The sequence below is a fragment of the Abramis brama genome (genome assembly GCF_963993115.1).
Source record: "Abramis brama genome assembly, chromosome: 13".
NCBI lineage: Eukaryota > Metazoa > Chordata > Actinopteri > Cypriniformes > Leuciscidae > Abramis > Abramis brama.
The window spans coordinates 35,881,621-35,902,318 of record NC_139975.1 but is presented as its reverse complement, the minus strand read 5'-3'; the positions used below and the strand labels follow the sequence as shown (position 1 = coordinate 35,902,318).

The window sequence follows — 20,698 nt, the reverse complement described above, 5'->3', positions numbered from 1 at the left end:
TTCCCATTGAAGTTCCAAGCCACCACAAGGCCAGAGAAACAATGATTTATTTGTTTTAATGAATTTAATGATTTATTGGTTTGAAAACTTTACATATAGATTGAACACTCACATAAACATTCAGGAGCACAGAAACCTTTTTTTGAGCAGATGCCTCATGAGTTTTATTAATAAAATAGATTTGTTACTGAATACAACATTTTATTTTTACGCAGTGAGGTGATAGTGTTGCTGTTTTTGCAGAATCTAATCTCACTGCTTCACAAACTCATGAAAAAAGGTTGTTGTCTTCCCTTTTGCAAAATATTTAGAAAAACTTCAACACCCATAATGCACTGGGCATGTTGTTGTTTAAGGCCACTCCCACCAGTGTGCTCTGGATACGCTTACAGAGTCAAATACCACCTTGCTTTAGTAGGAAATACTTCTTAGCAAACTTTTAGTCACAGTGGTGTCGACTTGTGTTGTTTCCAGTTAGGGTTGTGCCGATAGACGATAGTATCGTATATCGACGATAGTCAGAGATATCGCTGCTGGCAGACGCCTTTGACAATATCAATACAATAATTAGCTTGTTTTCCCATTAATGTATTAAATCATTATTATTATTATTATGAAGCTAGTATTGTTATTAAATTAATTAGGAACTACAATTAATTTGCCTTGCCTAAATTTATAACGACATCACCACATAACCACACTTAACCACATAATCACCGACGCGCGTATGAGATCCATTCACAAATTATCAAGAGTGCTTGTTTTAACAGACGCATCATTCTTATACAGAGCCAAGATGAAGACGGCATCGTTGTTCGTCAGTATTTTGTTTCCATAGCACATTAACAAAACATTTAATGACACTAATAACACTAAAAACAATACAATTACAAAATATTAATGATAATAATAATATCACTAAAATTATATAGGCCTAATAACAGTCTTTAGTTCACGAACGCAGCACAACTCTGCCATCTGTGAAAATCAAAAGCAACTTCAAACACTTGTTTAACAAGTAATATTCTTCTAATTGTTTCACTGTCAATAATTTAAGTCCACAAGAGAAATATTAAGCCGGTAAATTAAGATAGTTGCTATACCGTTATATCCACCGTCGTCTCAGAGAGAACGCGCCGTTAATGCAGCGAAAGCTCAGTCCGTTTCTGCTTTCACTTTCAGGGAATGAGCGCGTTTACATGCACGTTATTAACTCCATTATGCTGAATAAACTGACAATGCATGTGGTCATGTAAACGCATTAACCCGTTTTCCTTTATCGGAGTCAAGTCATAGTTTAAGTATAAACCGATCGACTTTTAGATTTTTGCCTTTGATTTCTCCCGGCATTTAAAACACATTAACCCGCATTCTTTGGGCTTATTGAAGTGCGATGTGTGAAGTGCATCCAGACAGAGAGAGCACTGGTAGGAGGACATATATCACAAACACAAGGACATGTGTTCCCATCTCGTGCAGAAGTACAGTCAAAATGCTGCATAACGGCATGAGAGGATAATGTGTGTCCGTAAATTTCCCGCTGACATGTTGAAATACTCTGAGTCAGATACAAGAATGATTATAGGATCTTTTTTTACCTCACTATACTGGGAAATAACCTGATTTAGCCTATTAATAAACACGCCACCTTTGCTAGCAAAATAGAAAACAATTCTCATATATAAAATTAACTAATAAAACAAGCAAATTAACGAGTAAATAAGCAAGTTAATAATCAAATAAGTAAGCCCCGCCCCCCTCACGATAATATCGTGTATCGCCGATCTCACAGGCTGACGATAGGACGATATGAAAATGGAGCATATCGCCCAACACTATTTCCAGTGCAAGAATTCAGAGAGAGATCGTTTAGCGTTACTGTCGGTTTCAGTGAAGGATCGAGTGTGCTGTTTGTTGTAAGACCACATGAGCGTTTACACTAGTAAAGCAGTGTGTGTTTAACTCCCTCTGGAAGTGCTGGAGAGTGGCGAGCTCAAAGCGCTTCAGACCCGTTTACACCTGTGTTTACAGTCCAAAACCAAAATACATCTTAATACCTGGAGCAAACAGGGCCTTAGAAACAACTTGACAAACTGCAGTATATGCAACCCAGGCTCATCAAAACTCAAAAATCAACCCTATACTATACAATTAACTTCAGATTCCAGCTGAGATGAACACTAATTATGATTACAGGAGCAGATCATTGATTAATAAAGACTTTTTTCACGCGGTGTCTTGCACCATGATTCATTATTTGTAAACTAATACATTTTGACATTTCATATGTGTGTTTTCTGACAGTGAAGTTGCTCGTTAGCTCAGCTGATACAGAAGTGCAGTCGCTCGCGTCGAGTCTGAAACACCAGCCACGATAACACAGATCAAACACTCGCCCGTCACACTTTACAGTAAGGTTCATTAGTTAACATTAGTCAAGTTAACATGAACTTAGAATGAACAATACTTCTACAGCATTTATTAATCTTAGGTAATATCAATTTCAAAATGTTCTAATACGTTATTAAAATAAAACGTTGTATTTGTTAACATTAGTTAATGCACTGTGAACTAACATGAACAATGAACAGCTGGATTTTTATTAACTAACATTAACAAAGATTAATAAATACTGTAACGTATCGCTCATTGTTAGTTCATGTTAGTTTATACAGTAACTAATGTTAACTAATGAACCTTATTGTAAAGTGTTACCGACTCGTGGAAGCAGCTGATAGGGCACGACTGCTTCAGATAATGTGTTTTAGCTCACGTTTGCTTAGTACTTAGCTTGCTAACACTCATGGTTTGGTTTAGGGTTAATTTTCCCCTGTACAGCTGTGAGGCTTGAGAAATGCTGTTTGTATCTGAACACTGATGGCATAAAGCGAGCTATAGAATCGTGTGTGTGTGTGTGTGTGTGTGTGTGTGTGTGAGGGCTAGAGATAAGAGTCTATGAACTGGACAGTGGCGTTGTCATTATCCTCAGCTCTGAATGGATAAGCGTACGCCTATATTTGGAAGCCACGAAAAAACCACGCTCTGCTTCACAAGTGGCGTTTATGTCTCATCTCTCCTCAGCCTATCACAAACCAGCAGAGAGCTCTGTCAATCACAGGGGCTGTTGTGTGCCTCATATCTGCTGATGAAAGACACTTCAGGCCCGTTCTCAAACAGAGAGTAAAGCTGCCAGCGATGGCTCTCGCTCCCGGAAGTTGCTCTTCATTTGCATAAAGTTAAACATATCTCACCTTTGTGTTGTTTCTGGACACGTCTACATCACTGTCGCTCGCGTCTCCGGGAATCACCAGCTCTCCATTGAGACGAAAGGGATCGTGTCGCTTTGTTGCCAGTGTGAACGCAGAATGAATGGAAAGTAGTTATGTAGTAGTTAAGTAGCAACGATTAATCACATCCAAAATAAAAGTTTGTGTTTACATAATATATTTGTTTGTAGTGTGTATATATAAATACACACATATGCATGTATATATTTAAGAAATATTTGCATGTATATACTGTATATATGTTTATACATAATTTATATTATATATAAATATAAATATTTTATATATTAATAGCACATTTTTCTTAAATATATACATGCATATGTGTGTATTCATATATACACACTACAAACAAATATATTATGTAAACAAACTTTTATTTTGGATGCAATTAATCACGATTAATCATTGCATATATATATATATATATTATACTCTATGTCTCTGTTAGACCCACAATGTTGTGTCTTTTCTGTCAAGAAACATGAAGCGCGTCGTGTTGCTCATTTGTAATGTGTTTTTTAAACGGAGCACTTATATTTCTCTGAGAGACCATGGAAATGTTAATCATAATAGCAGTGTTGCGCACATCCTCATGAAGAATTCCCATAACTGTGGCAGAATACAGCAACACATGCTGCATGTTTCACTGCTTCATGCCTAAACTGCTGTTAGATATAATGCTGAACCTGGGAAATGTGCCACATGTTTTCTGTAAACCAATTAGAGCTAATCGCTACATAGACAGTAGTTTAGGCAGAGCTAAAAGCAGAGCATGAATCAGATGTACATTTAAACACTACTGTACAACTAAGGAAGAAATAATTGTCTTATAACACTATTTCCCTTTAATTGTGTGAATCTCCCAAAAAAATGTCCAGGTTGTATTTCACCCAAAAATTACCAGAAATTCTTAATGAAAATGACACTTATTTTAGGATCTTTAACTTTGTTGTTATACTTGTGAGCGGCTCATATGAGGAGTTTCTGGGTGTTTCTCCCTCAGATCTGCTTCAAGGTCTTGATTGTGGCATTTATTTGAGGTTTAGAATCCATTATTCCTGTAATTATTTTGTCTTATATGAGTTTAATAAAGAACTCTGTCTCGTATTCTGTCCAAACACACCGCGTCATCTACGCCAGGTGACCTGTAAATGCGCAAAAACTGTTTCCATTGCAGTTTTGCGAAATATTTCTTTTTCGAATTGCCTGAAAAACCTCCTCATGCGAGCGTAAAAACATTTTTGCGATAAATGGGAGTTTTTGCGCAATCGACGTGTTTCCATTGGGCGTATTTTCAATTCGCAATTTCAATTTGCGCAATTTGAAGGGTAATGGAAACACGGCTACTGACTTCCATATTATTTTTTCCATACTATGGAAGTTCAATCAACTGTTTGGTCACTCATTTCTTCAGAACATCTTCTTGTGTGTTCAGCAGAATAGAGAAACTCATACAGGTTTGGAACAACCTGAGGGCGAGTAAATGATGACAGGATTTTCATTTTTGGATAAACTATCTCTATATCCATGACGGTAAATTTTAGGAGGCAAGGGTTCATCTTTATTTCTTACAGTGCAATTACACAATTAAGGACTGAGTAATATTAATAAACATCATGGACTTTCTATTGGGTTAGGGTTTGATGAAGGGTTAGTTGCTTATAATTATGCATAATTAACTTTAACTGCTATAGTACGACATGTAATGTGTGCAATAAGTTTAACCATGCACAATTACCATGAAAATGCTGTCATGATGCAGAAAAATCTGTATAGTCCTAATATATATATATATATATATATATATATATATATTTTTTTTTTTAACGTAACTTCCTATTCTTGTGATTTTGCTGTGGACTATAGCGGAGACATTACTCTGGAGATTCAGCTGTGTCAGATATGCTGCACTCGTGAAGAGCTATTTAAGACACGTCCAGTGCTCGTTCCTGGAACTGAGGAAGATTTACTGCTGTGGATTTGCTCCGCTTTGATCCGGCGCAGTGCATTATGGGAGCTCTGTCATCACCGTCATCATCACACTCATTAGTGCTGATGATTATATGCCATGTTTCCTGGAATAATGCCTTTTAGTCTCCTTAACGTTTGGGGGAAAAGTGCACTTATGCTGTTCACTACAGTTTGGGCAATACAATGACATCCACAAGTTTTAGACCGCTAGTAAAAGGGTACCGCTAGTGCTAGAAGCGTATAGTAAAATATTATTAATTTAAATCATATTATCAGACATTTTGATGAAAAGTTTAATTGAAAAATTACTAAAATTGTGGAGTTTCTGTGTGAACTTTTAACTTTTATTTTTAAACTGAAAAAAAAAAAAAAACACATAAATATTAGAATAGTCTTATACTTCAGAATCCTGCTGTGTTTATTTAATAAAGGTGTATGTATAGTAGGAGAAATTATGAATAAATTATAAAACAGCTTTTTATGTCATGTAGGCCTTTAATAATGCTAATAATAATAATATATTTCTTTTTTTTACATATTTTATATAAGTAAATAATAATAAAATATTAGGCAAATTTGCAATAAAAACATTGGCGGTATTTAAGGAGAGTGACAATTATAAAAGAAAACAATTAGATTTCAAACAGTGTGATCATCGTCTCTGACTTTGACCAATAGTCAAGAAACCCCAAGAAATTTCAAATCCACATATATTTACAGAGATATTCAAAATTAGGAAATAATAATAATAAAAAATGACACCTATGCATTTTTACCGTAAAAAACAGTCATTGTTCGAGGAAAGTGGCAATAATAATAATAAAGAACAATTATTTTGCCAAATATTCAAAAACATAAAAAAACATGGGCATCTTTAGTTGACTAATTAAAAAAGTGAGGAAAACGACTGCCTTAAAATCATTAAGGAAGTAAACTTCATGCGTAATTAAATTAAGTTACGTCACCCTGATAATTCCACATACCTTTTTTTTTTTCAATTAGGCATGAAGTTTATTTACTCAATAATTTTAAGGCAGTCGTTTTCCTCACTTTTTTAAGTCAAGTCAACTGATCACTTATTATTTGAGGAATGTGGCAATAATAATAAATAATTAGTTTGCCAGATATTAAAAAATATAAAAAAACAAGCATTTTTACACTGTAAAAGTGATCAGTTAACTTAATAACTATGACAATTCATAATTGATTGATAATTAATGACAATTCCACATAACCTTTTTTCTTTTAATTACGCATGAAGTTTATTTACTTAATAATTTTAAGGCAATGGGTTTCCTCACTTTTTTAAAGTTAAGTCAACTGATCACTTTTTACAGTGTATATTGAAGACGGGTTATTATTAGTAAAATAATAATAATAATAAAAAAACAATTACATTTAAACAGTTTCATCATTATTGTTTTTTAACAGATTAATCAAATAAGTTGATGGATAAATCATGTTTGGCATTAGTGTGTATCACATTATTATGCAGTGTCTTTGATCGTGTGTGTAATGTCCTCTAATGCGTTCATATGTGTTCAGTGGTTTTGCAGATGTGTGTGTGTGTGTGTGTAATGTCCTCTATTGCGTTCGCTCACACAGACTCCAGCCTGCAGCGCCGCCCGGTGGCCAGTCGTCAGCACTGCATCAGTGGTGTAGTGGACCGGCCCCCCGCCCCCCCGCTCAGCCTCGGGTCGCCCCGCTTCCACCCGCACGCCAAGGGCAAGAACATCCGCCTGGACACACACCTGCGCCGGGCCGCGCGCAGGAACAGCTTCTGCCACGGCGTGACCTTCAGCCAGCGGCCCGTGCGGCTGTACGAGAGGGTGCGCCTGCTCCTGTCGGGGGTGCACAGCGGCTGGAGCGGGGCGCTGAGGTTCGGCTTCACCAGCACCGACCCCGGGGAGCTCGGCTTAGCGGACATCCCCAAATACGCCTGTCCCGACCTGGTGACCCGGCCGGGGTACTGGGCCAAGGCGCTGCCCGAGAGGCTGGCGGTGCGGGACAGCGTTCTGGCCTTCTGGGCGGACCGGCACGGGCGGGTCTTCTACAGCATCAACGAGGGCGAGCCCGTGCTCTTCCACTGCGGCCTCAGCGTCTCCTGCCCCATCTGGGCCATCATAGACATCTACGGCATCACACAGGAGGTCACGCTGCTCGGTGAGTCTCACACACACACACACACACACACACACACACACACATCATAGACATCTACGGCATCACACAGGAGGTCACACTGCTCGGTGAGTCTCACACACACACACACACACACACACACACGAATACACACACACATCATAGACATCTACGGCATCACACAGGAGGTCACGCTGCTCGGTGAGTCTCACACACACACACACACACACATCATAGACATCTACGGCATCACACAGGAGGTCACGCTGCTCGGTGAGTCTCACACACACACACACACACACACACACATCATAGACATCTACGGCATCACACAGGAGGTCACGCTGCTCGGTGAGTCTCACACACACACACACACAGACACACACACACACACACACATCATAGACATCTATGGCATCACACAGGAGGTCACGCTGCTCGGTGAGTCTCACACACACACAGACACACACACACACACACACACATTCTTGTACATCTATCTTTATGAGGACATTCATTGACACAATGTAATCTCTAGCCGCTTACCCTAACCTTACCCTTCACAACTAAGTGCCTAACCCGACCCCTGACCCTAAACCGACCCTTAACCTCATTATAACCTTATCCCTAAAACCAAGTCTTGACCCTCAAACAGGCCTTTAAAATGTCCTCACTTTACTCTCTTTGTCCTCACTCCAATGGTCTAAAACTCAAACTGGTCCTCACAAAGATAGTTGTACAAGCACACACACACACACACACACACACACACAGTTTTGTGTGCAACTGAGCTGTATACAAACATTTCAGCTTTTATTTGAGTGTAATTATTATATCTGAAGATAAACTGCTGTTGAATATAATATTTTGGGCTCTGCTGTTAATTTTAACCTCTAATATTATAATAATGTATAAAATGAGAAGATTCCCTTTATAGTTTACAGTATTAGAGTTTTTTCCTTAGGAAAATCAAACTTTCAGTATCGACAGATCTCATTCTGAATAATCGGTTATCGGTGTCGGCTGAGAAACGTAGTATCACTGCATCTCTAATACAATATACATACATCTGAGTCTGAATACTGTATTATCTCACCAAAAGCAACAAACCGCTCCCAGCGAGTGTTTAGGGCCGACCTCAGTTCCCGGACGAGCCTGTTATCAGCTTCACTGGTTGTTATGGAGGAGTAATACACCGCTGGACGGAGCGATCAGAATCAAGCGTTCCACAGAGCTTAATGTTAATGCTAATGTCTAGCGTATGCCACTGGTGTTCATGAAGCTGTGCAGCTGTAAGCAGGTCAGAGAAGGGTCATCTGGGATACGTCACACTGCAAATCAAGATACAGCCATGAAAACATCACACGTCAGAGACTGAATAATCACTAGACTACAATCATTAAATATGTAAACGTGGAGAAAAAGTATAGATATACGCTCTCAATGTTCAGTATACTGGACATCAGTGTCTGTACGGTACACAAATGTGTGTGTGCTACTACAGACTTTATGGATAAACACTGAGATCACATAGATTTTCATAACTAAACATTGTTTGTTTGTTTGTAAAGTTTCCTATTTGGGTAAAGTAAACTTCCTAAATCTGAGAATGGGAGTCATTGAACTGATCTGTGTTGCTTTTCTTTCTTTCTCAATCCTTTTCTGCAGTGCTGGATTATTGACCATGTTTGGTCAGAGAGAGAGAGAGAGAGCCGAACACAGACCTATAGACCTCCCTCTATCATGAAGATAGATTAATATGCAGAGAGATTTATCGATCTGTGATGGGAATGACTTATTTGATAAAACATTGCAATTTGACCATGACCATTACACCATCTAAACCAGTGGTTCTCAATCTATTTCAAGTGATGGAACAGTAGAATAAAAATCATAGACCTCCAAACTACATCATACAGTTTTAAATAGTCTAACAATGATCTCTAGACTAGTCTAAACCCTATATATATATATATACAGTCAGGCCATAATTTTTTTGATTACGTAATTAAAAATTAACATGCTATGTCTAGTTAATGAACCTTAATGTTCACTGGCTGTGAAGCTGAACCAAACACATGGGGCTCTATTTTAACGATCTGAAACGCAAGTATCAAGCGCGAAACGTTAGTAACTTTGTGGGCGGATCTATTATACCGGCGGGATAAATGACTCTTGCGCCCGATCTAAAATGGGTTGGTCTGAAGAAGCGACATTACTTTTAGGTGTAACGTGAAATAAACCAATCAGAGCGTCATCTCACATTCCCTTTAAGAGCAGGCGCGCTTGTTCCATGGCGGATTGCTATTATAACGGCGGATTTGCAGGAGCGGTTCACAGCCGAGGAGACCGACGTTCTCGTCAGGGCCGTAAAACACAGAGAAGTGACACTGGGGATGGAGAAACACACCCAAATTAGCTTCGGTTAAACAGGCGTATAATAATTTGGGTAAATGTGTAAGCTAGATTTATGCCTATTTTTTCACATTTTCATGGACAGAACAATGATTTCCATATTGTAGAATATCTTTCCTTGTAATTATGTATGGTTTGCAAAAATGGGAACTGCTGTGTCTGTGTAGATGAGAGAAGCAAAGTGTGTGTGCATTGTGCACACGCTACATTATGGCCAAGCATGCGCCCTTAAAATAGCATCTGAATAACACACCACTGACTTTAGACGAGGTTTCTCCTGGTCTGTGGCGGAATTGTTTTCTGAAACTGCAAAATAGCACCAGGAAACGTTTGCGCCGGATCACGCCTCCTCTTTTCGCTGAACCGCCCCCGGGAGCGCAAGTTCATTCCCTAGTTTACCGGCATGCGTCTGTGGAGGGAAAAGTCCGCTGTGCGTCGGGTGCAAAATAGGAGTGATACATGCGTCGGTGAACAAAGTCAATTGCGCTGGGTGCAAGATAGGCCCCCAGTCAGTTAATTGTTTATTATATATATCTGTGTTGTTGTTATTTTTAACATTTTCTAATCAACTTGCAAACCACTCGAAATCCTTACCAGACCACCAGTGGTTTGCAAAACATACAGTATTTTTTATTTATTTATTTTTTTGACTTGCCAAATTTCCTAATGATTTTATGTAAATGTTTTGGTTATACTTTGAATTCAAATGTTTATGCTTAAAATATAATTCGTGATACAAATAATACAAGTATTTCACCACTGGTCTCACACTTTTGGATCTCACTTTAAATTAATACATAATAAGCAAATATATTCTCTGTTTAAACGTAATGCAATTGATCAATTATTTTATGATTCAGGCCATAAATTGATTGACGTAAAATAATGCATGCTTTTATAATGCCTTTTGACCTTTTTTGAGCTGTACTAATGATATAAGACAGTATCAGATTTGGATTGATCTTGTCTGACCGATACTGACACTGACTATCATCCCTATACTGAGAAATATCAGTGTTATTTTACAAACATATTTCAAACGTCATCCTAAACACTGGTTATATACCGGTATTTTGAATGGAATAGAAGTCAGAAATAATGATTTACTTTGTAAATAGCCTTGAACAGCCCATAATATAATCCAGCTAAAGTAAGGCTGGTTGTTTATCCAATGGCAGTGGTTCTCCACCAGGGGTCCGGGGCCCACGAGGGGCCTCAACAAAACAAGCTTTATTATAAGCTAACACAACTAAAAAAATCTAGATATATCTTAGTATTCGTTTATTTTTATGTTGCATATGCATTTTTTTAGTTATTCAAAGCTCTAAAATATTTTATTGGGTAAAACCAGTGTTGTAATGTAACGGAGTACAAATACTTCGTTACTGTACTTAAGTAGAAATTTCACGTATCTGTACTTTACTTCGCTATTTAAATTTATTTCAACTTTTACTTTTACTCCACTACATTTCCTAGATAAAATATATACTTTTACTCCGATATTTTTCCACTAAGCATCTTCGTTACTCGTTACTACAAAATAAAATCAGAAGAAATGTGTGCGACTGCAATAAGGGATGTTTGGCGAATCACTGCTCCTAGATTGCATTACGCACGCTCCGCACGGCGCGCGCTCTATTTCCGCGTAATGGTTGTTTGTTGCCATGCCAAAGGAGGAGGAAGCACAACCATAGACTGTAAAAAATAGAGCACAACTGAAACCGCCATGGAAGCACGAGCACCTACTGGAGTACCTCCCCTTATCGTAGACGACCGTCCAGAGCTGCCAACTCTCACGCATTCACCGTGAGACACACGCAATTGACACTTTTCACACGCTCTCACGCCACACATCCATTTTCTCATGCACAGAAAAATCGCGAAGCAAAGAGGACACTAGACAGAGCAGGTTAATTATGATATAAAAAAAATCTCAGCTCTCAGATTCTGTAAATTTTATTACGAAATTCAAACAATAAATACTGTTTTGGCGTTTGTAAATGTGACGTGACGTGACAGATCCCAAGCGCACGTGAACCGATCATCTCAACTAGCTAATAAACACGAATGAACAATGTTAAAAGAAACAGTACAACTTACCGAAATGTATATTCATCTTCATCATACATAATATCGATCAATCAGTGTTTTTCAACCGCGGAAAGGGTCAGTAAAACAGCTGGAGAACAATTATGTCACATAACATTTACCTCAGGAAAGCCATTTGATGACCATAATATTAGTTAATATACATAATATACAGTTAGTTGGCTAGAAAAAAAAGAGAGCTATGGAGAGTATTTAGCTAAATATGTGTACTATATTACATATTATTATATTTTTACTTGTATCATTAAATAAAGTTATGACAAAAAAACGCATTATATTTAATTTGAATTATGTTTAACCATAAATAATACTACCAGCTGATAGGGCTCTCTGTATGTTTACAGCATTAGGTGAGATTTTTTTTCTTGAGAAAAATGAATGCCTATCTTGTGTACCTAATATTTATCCAAATTAGTCAATATTGCATATTGTGATGCAAGATAATTTTTTTACATCCCAACAACACCCCCACCCACCCCACAATAAAGCTACAATAAAGTTCACAATCAAAGCTCTAACCGCTTGCTTTAAAAATAAAAAAAAATAAATTACTTTTACTTCAATTACTTAAGTACATTAAATATCAGAAAATTACTTTTGATACTTAAGTATAGTATATATCAGATACTTTAAGACTTTTACTTAAGTAATATTCTAAAAGGTAACTTTCACTTCTACCAAAGTCTTTTTCTAGTACGATACTTGTACTTTTACTCAAGTATTGCTTTCTAGTACTTTATACAACACTGGGTAAAACTATAAGTGGAGGGAGCGGGGCCTTCAAACGTTTTTGTGGACAATAGGGGCCTTTAAGTCAAAAAGGTTGTCATCCGTTACTAGAGATGCCAACATTCACATGGCAGCTTTACAAACAAGTTGAGAGTTCATAAAGTGACATTTAAACCCAGAAGAGTAATCGCCACTGGTTCCCTCCAGATTCTCCAATGGCGTTTTATTATGGGGCTTTTCAATTTATGAGTAATATAAGGTCTGTGGTAAACATAAGCTGATGATACTTGAACATTTAGTTCTACAATGTAAAAATACACACACTCACACCCCAAACGCTCTGATCTAGATACTTATTAGAAATATGTTTCTTAAAATTAACATAACAGCTTCAAATTTCACATTTTCAACATGGGTGTATGCAGGGCTTGACATGAACTTTTTTGCTCATCAGTCACTGTGGCTAGTGTTTTTCTAAAGTTACGAGCCACTCAGCATTTTCACTGGCCACAATTTTGACATTGATACCATGGGAAAATCTGCCATATAGATATTTTTAATATTATCTCATAATTTTTTTATCTCAAAATTTGGCAGCAGGAATATTAGGCTGCTGTCACTTTAAGACCTGATGCACTGATCCATTATACTGTTACACATGCGTTTTATTTCTCAACTGTTTACATTCACTTTAAACAGAACTGACTGTGTTTACATGAATACTCGCCAAGACCGGCATTTTGACATTATTTTGTGTATTTGACTGTTTAAGGGCAATAAGCAGCAAAAAAGAGCTTAATTTAGTCCTGAGAGGCGGCTTTATGTGTCACACTTTGGGTTTAAGCACAAAATCAGCAGGAATGAGTAAAATTATGTGCAAAACACACAATCCCACGCTGAAATTCAAGCCCTGTAACAGCAACAATATTCATCCGGAGCAAATTAATGGAGTGAGTGAGGAGAGGCGGGTTTGTGTGTCGGAGAGATCACGAGAGAGATTGAGAGAGAGAAAGAGACGCTGGTATCGTGTATATATTCTGTGGAAAATTAGTATTGAAGCGTTTCAGATATTTCAGTATCGATATGTACAGATGCCTTTTTAAAAGACTACAATTGAAATATATTATATAGAATTCAACCCGCCAAAGTGTCTAGTAGGAGTGACTACGTTACACGCCACTGCTGAAATACACAAACATTTGGCTTGCTGGTGGGTGTTAATGTCAAGCACGGTTGTGTGTAGTTTACATTGTATAACAAAACGTCCAAGTGTCATCGACTTATGTTTACCACAGACCTTATTTCACTCATAAAAAAAAAAAAAAAAAACCTTCTAAAACCCTTCTGGAGGGAATCAGGAGGGAACCAGTGGTGGTTAGTCTTCCGGGGTTTGACGTCACAGCTCTATCACAACGGCAACAATCGTACCTGGAAGATGAAGACAGTGTAAAGGCGCTTCATATGCACTGCTTTTATTAGAGCAGAAAGATGGAAGTGGTTTCACTTGTTCTCATTTGTGCCGACTCGCTGATCTCCCTTCCCTCGCTCAGAGAGCACGTCTGAATATGCTTGAACTCTGTCACTGACTAGATATATTTATAATAATGTCGGCCACTTTTACTGGTAACATCAGACATCTGGCATTATCAGGACACACACATATTCCCCCAGCGCATTATTATACATTATATTCAACATTATATATTATATATAGTTTAATGTAGTACTGACACTAAAACTGATTTTTTTATTTTTTGGGGGGGTGAACTACACACAATACATATTGTCACACTCCATGATACATATTGATGCATTTTTGTATTGTGCTACATTGAGCCACCCCTACTTGTGCCGACTCATGGTCTCTTCCTCCCTCAGAGAGCACGTTTGCAGAGAGCGTGGGCTCCAGCTGCCTGAGCGCCGCTCGACTCAGTGCCTATCTCCCCCAGAGCAACCACGACTCGGCCAACTACAGCAACAACCAGCTGGAGACCAGCCAGGCCGCCGCCGCCAAGTTCGCCACACTACACCTGAGCAACTACAACACGCTGATCCCCGTCTCCAGCTCCTCCACGCCCTCGTCCTCCGTCCACAGGCCGGCCCGAGGCCCGCTCGACACACACCTGCACTTCCACCCGGTGCGAGGGCCCGACGTGGTCCTCTCCAACGACCGCACTGTCGCGTGCACACACTTTCTGGACAGCAGTCGGACTCTGATGTTCAGCGACCGGCCCGTTCGGGTGGGCGAGACTCTTTACGTCGAGGTGGGCCACTTGGGTTTGCCTTACTTTGGGGCTCTTCTCTTTGGGATGACCTCTTGTGACCCCGGCAGCCTCAGCGCTGGGGACCTGCCGGCCGACCCGGAGGTGCTTCTGGACCGTAAGGAGTATTGGGTTGTGTACAGGGGGTTCCCGGTGCCGGCGGCCGGAGACGTGCTCAGCTTCACCTTCATGCCCAACGGAGAGGTGCATCACGGGGTCAACGGGGGGGCGAGCGCTCGACTCCTGTGTGTCGACTCCTCTCAGGTTCTGTGGGCCTTCTTCACGCTCCATGGGGCCGTGAACCGACTCAGGATATTAGGTAGGATTTCATGAGGAATACAGTTCTTTATCACATGATACAGTCAAACCAAAAATTATTCAGACACCAGATATAATGGTAACACTTTACAGTAAGGTTCATTAGTTAACTACCTCAGTTAACATGTGCTAAGAATGAACAATACTTCTTCAGCATTTTTTAATCTTAGTTAATATTAATTTCAAAATGTTCTAATACGTTATTAAAATCAAAGACTGTATTTGTTAACTTTAGTTAATGCACTGTGAACTAACATGAATAAACAATGAACAGCTGTATTTTTATTAACTAACATTAATAAAGATTAATAAATACTGTAACAAATGTATTGCTCATTGTTAGTTCATGTTAGTTTATACATTAACTAATGTTAACTAATTAACCTTATTGTAAAGTATTACCGATATAATTTGTGATATTTTTTTACTAGTGTGTTCAGGACACTATAGTTCATTTCTGTAAGTGAGGAGAGCAAAATAAAGTAAACTGTGAAATATTATGCCCATATATTCTTCATTCAGTGACTACCTGTTATATTTATAAACATTTGGGACCAAAAATGATTCGGACACTTTGAGCTGATCATGTTTTGCTGAAGTGTGTTTTCTTTAATAACTAATGCTCTTTTTACACACAGACTGAACACAATGAAGCATTGCTTGGTGATTGGTTGAGCTAAACTGGTATTATCTAATTGTGTAGTTAAATTTAACAGCTGACAGATATTCAACATAACTCATGTGTGAGACAGTCTAACAGAAGGACGGACAAAACCAGTCAAATATCAGCTGATCTGAGAACTCTGAGTTCTGCTCATATTTCATCACCACTTTCTAAACTATAGCGAATAAACTGATAATGTGAGAAATGTTGAAGGAGTCTGAATAATGTTGGTTTGACTGTATAGTTTATCACATGATATGTTTTTACACTACCAGTCAGAAGTTTGAAACATCCATTCATTCTGTTCTTCTTTCTAGAGTTTCTCGATCTAGATTCTGCATTTCCAGATCTAGAATCTAGGTTTCTGTCTAGAATAATAGTGAAGTCATCAAAATGATGAAATAACACAAATGCAAGCATCATAATTATGTCATGTTAAGTCACATTCATTTATATAGCGCTTTTGATTGTTTCAAAGCAGCTTTACAGAGATAACAGGAAAATAATGCAACAAAGTTTGTTTCTGCTGTACAGCAGATCTAGAAGAACATAGAGTCAGTCCAGCTTAAGTTCAGTGCTGGTTCATGTGTGTAGCGTGAGCCGGCTGTGTATGTGTTAATCACATTCTGTATAGCTGCTTTATTGCTGGAAAAAGAGATCACACTCCCAGGGTTCCTCGTCCCGTAACTAACACATTCAAACGGGTCCAAAAGTCGACTTTACTTCAGGATGACGCTTTTCCTTTACCCGTGTTCCAAAGTAATTCCCTTGTGTCAAATTATATGATTCAGAACAGCATGGCATTCTGAAAAAAGGAGGAAAATGCAATGGAAAACTGATTTCAGTCCACATGATTATATCAGATGAGGAGCATGCAGTCCTAACATGTGTGAGAGAGAAAACTCGCACCACGGGACAACTGTATTGATTTGCACACATTAATGTCTTAATATTACTGTATCGAAAACAGAACGTGATATTCGTACCTGGAATGGAATATTGAATATGCTGACAACTCTAATTTTAGTCATAAGGAACAAGAGGCCATGCTAGAGTTGTGATTGAAATTATTCAACCCTCATTGCAAATCAGGTTTATTGGCAAAATGTACAGACTTTCAGCTGTTTGCAATGATCACATCAAACTAAAGCCATTGAAATAGCTCAACACAACAAATGTTTCAAGAGGTTTCCCCAAATTCAACTGATGCAACTTTTAATGACTTTGGCTGTCTCAAAATTATGAATAGAATTATGATTACAACTGTATATTGCATTTCATATTGCAAATATAAAAGTCATTTCAGTGGTGGAACAAGTCATTACATTATGATGAACATTTGATTATTGTTTTTCTTTGGGACCATAATAAGAATGCTATACAGTTCTATGCTAACACAGTATGTGATCATGTCATAGCTGATATTTTATTGTATTTTAGCAAGGCATGTATGCTGTACTGATAACTGTACTGATAACTGTAATAACAAAGTCTAACATACATGTAATATAGTTCATCTATACACATTCTTTAATGTTTTGTTGAAGTCAGCTGAAGGAGATTTGCTGGTGGTTATAATAAAGGCAGATGTTCAGTCGATGTGGTAAACGTTGCTCTTTTTGTCCGTAAGGAACGGTTCAGGCCAGCCCCCCCACCTCCCCGTCAGTGTCTCAGGGATCAACGCCTGATGACAGCGACTCTGATCTGGCTTTCAGTGTCAACAGATCCTCATCAGCATCTGAGTCGTCTCTGGGTGAGTCTCAACAAGCTCCTTCATCAGCTCACATTCACTTTGAACCGCGGAGGAGGCAAAATGCTAATATCATGAAATGACTGATTGGAGTCGGCATGACGTGAAAATGCACCCTGCCTCTAAATGCATGTTACTGATCTCGTTGTGAATGATTCATCCGTGCATGTTTCATTTTTAATGCTTTACTGAAAAATCTTCCATTGAAGCATCAGGCTTCTCTCTGGTGACGTATGCAGGTTTTCTCCAGTCATTTATTCCTCTTAAACCGGCTCCTGTAAGCTCATCTTTAAAGCCACGCCCACATCTCATGAATGTATGGGTGTTTTTCAGATCTTTCCATCTAACCAAACTTGAGTCTCCAGCCGATGAAGTTTTAACCCCGTCTGGCTAGAGCGCTTCCCATAATGTTTATGCATTTAGACCCGTTTACACCTGTATTTAGTGTCGTCCACTTGTGATCCGATCAAACAAAACGCATCTTAATACCAGGTGTAAACTGGGAACAAGCCGGAACACCCTAGCAACCACAGAGCAATACCCTAGCAACCGTGCAGAACACCCTAACAATCAGGCTGCAATGCTTGTGCCAGAGGAGCTCAACTCCCACTCCCATGATGCATTGCGAATGATGTGATTGACTCAGTCACCTTACAATCTTAAAACAAGTTGTTTGTTTGTGTATTTGAACGTTTTACAATACACTTATTTTGCAATAAATACAAATATATCATATCATTACAAAACTCGGGAAGTGTCATCAGCACCGTTCCCTGAGGCTACTCAAAAAGTTTCAAGACTTGCGATTGAGACTTGGCCCCTTTGTGGTCGAATAATAATGACATTTTTAAAATGCGAATAGCTTTTGATTAATTTTGCCTATTGTAATAAAACTGGTCTTAATAGATTCCTTGGGTCATGCCGAGACCATAGAAACCAAATTTGTTATAGTCGGCCGAACTTCCTGTCCGACATTTTGATTTTCTTTAAAAACCTACTTTTTCGAACCGTTTGTCGATTTCCACCAAATTCGAGTCAGATCATCGTCAGACCATGCTGGCAAAAAGGCATAGATTTCGTGTTGATAGACACAACCATTATCATACACCGCATCAACAAATTTGATGGCATAATGCCAAACTTCCGCTGAGTATGTATCTCGGGAAGATTTCACATATTGACACTAAACTTTATGTGTGTAATTGTTACCCAACACTGACCACACCAGATCAGTTTGGTGTTAGCGACACCTCTTGGTCAAAACTAATAAGCATTTATATCACATAACAAGTAATTGTATATATGGGCTTTCAGCCATTTTGCTTAACACCGTCCTCATTCTGCCTCTGTGGTGCGATATTTAAAGTTGTATTTAAATGAGTTGTTATTTTCACATCCAGAAGCACTGTTGTGTGTTGTGTGCTCTTTCCCACCGCAGCAGGTTCACAGTGTGTTGTTTTTCAGTGACGGCTCCCAGCTCTCCTCTCAGTCCTCCCGTGTCCCCGACTCTGTCCTCGTCAGACGCTCCTCTGGGCCTCAAGAGCAGCGAGTGCACCGTGTGCTTCGACCAGGAGGTGGACACCGTCATCTACACCTGTGGACACATGTGTCTGTGTAACGACTGCGGACTGAGGCTCAAGAGACAGATCAATGCGTGCTGTCCGATCTGCCGGAGACCCATAAAGGACGTCATAAAAACCTACAGGCCATGAAGGGACTAGAACATTTTCTATCCGTGCAAAACTCGGTAGCTGTGGTTGAATATCTGGACTAAACTTGTATTTAATATATTTGTGTATGTAGCTTTGATTTGTGTAGCATTAAGCTCTTGTCCGCATTTCTCTCACCTCATATTTTAAACACAGATCAGCTGAAGCCAAATGTAATTGAAGATGATTTATGGTTTATGAGGATTAATCCTGAGGATTCTGATCAGATACTCCGAGTGCCTTTAACAGTGTTTATTGTTCCTAAAGCTGCAGCTAATGGATTAGACAATCATATCTGAGATTTACTGCATAGGTGTAAATTAAGAAGTAACTCAGTGGGACCTCGAGATAAAAAGGAAAGAATGTTTTAATGTGTAAGTGAATAATACACAGTGCTACAAATATGATTTTATATGCTATTGCTTGACATTCTGATTGCTGTGTTAAAGTGAAGAAAGATTTGCATTATGAGAGTTGAAGGGTTTGAAGATATGTTGCACTTATAACTAAAGGTAAACTCAGCACTAAACACATCTGTCCTTCTGACTGAAGTCTTTCAGACGTGGACCTGGACGACCGCATCTTAAGAACAAAAATCATTGGTTTATATAAAAGAGTGATGTGGTATTGTATTTAATGTTTGGAAATTATGACATGGAAAATCCTTACCTTGACATTTTGTCCAATGAGCAGAATAACATTAAACAACAGGTTTATTATTTACAGTCATCTTTTTTGTTTGTTTCTGGACTGTAAAAAAAAAAGCAGGCTAGAAAAACAAAAATACTGTAGAAATTGCAATCAATTCCCTTCTAAATACAAATAAATGTACAGATGCTATTATTGATCAATCCAGTGAGTATCACAGCTGTTTGACGTGTTCATCAGGGGACATTATACTGAAGAGTAATGTTGAAGTAAACGGCAGTGGCGATGATGGGAGACAGACATTATGTAAAACTGTTTACATAAATACAAGTACTCATGTAATGGAGCATATATTACCATCAATAAATCATCACTGTACGTTTTCTACCAAATGTAAGATGGAAAATCTGCCAATGATTGACACCAACTTATGATCAATTATATGGCTGAATATGAGTTTCATATTATTGTCAATAAAACTGGCCACAGTTCTGAAGGTTATGCACCATTATTATTATTATTATTATGTGCTTTCCTTACAATGAGAAACTGAATGAATGCGCTGTTTACAGTAGCATAGAAAAAAAAATACATTATAGAAACAATTCCTCTACAGAACCCTTTTGTTGATTAGAAATATTAAATATCAATAAATCAAATTTTACAAAAGCAACCAAAAGCTTTCTTAGATA

General features: G+C 38.4%; 1 protein-coding gene across 2 annotated transcripts in view; it reads left to right on the top strand.

Moving 5' to 3' along the window:
* The window catches only part of neurl1b (neuralized E3 ubiquitin protein ligase 1B), a 51,412-nt gene extending 31,014 nt beyond the window's left edge, over positions 1–20,398 (top strand). For both annotated transcript variants that reach the window (XM_084132844.1, XM_084132845.1), the window contains exons 2-5: positions 6,867–7,424; positions 14,535–15,236; positions 17,530–17,652; positions 19,114–20,398. In XM_084132844.1, coding sequence (XP_083988970.1) covers positions 6,867–7,424; positions 14,535–15,236; positions 17,530–17,652; positions 19,114–19,361 — 1,631 coding nt within the window. In that variant the 3' untranslated portion in view covers positions 19,362–20,398. The remainder of the gene's footprint in view (positions 1–6,866; positions 7,425–14,534; positions 15,237–17,529; positions 17,653–19,113) is intronic.
* The last annotated feature ends 300 nt before the right edge of the window (positions 20,399–20,698 follow it).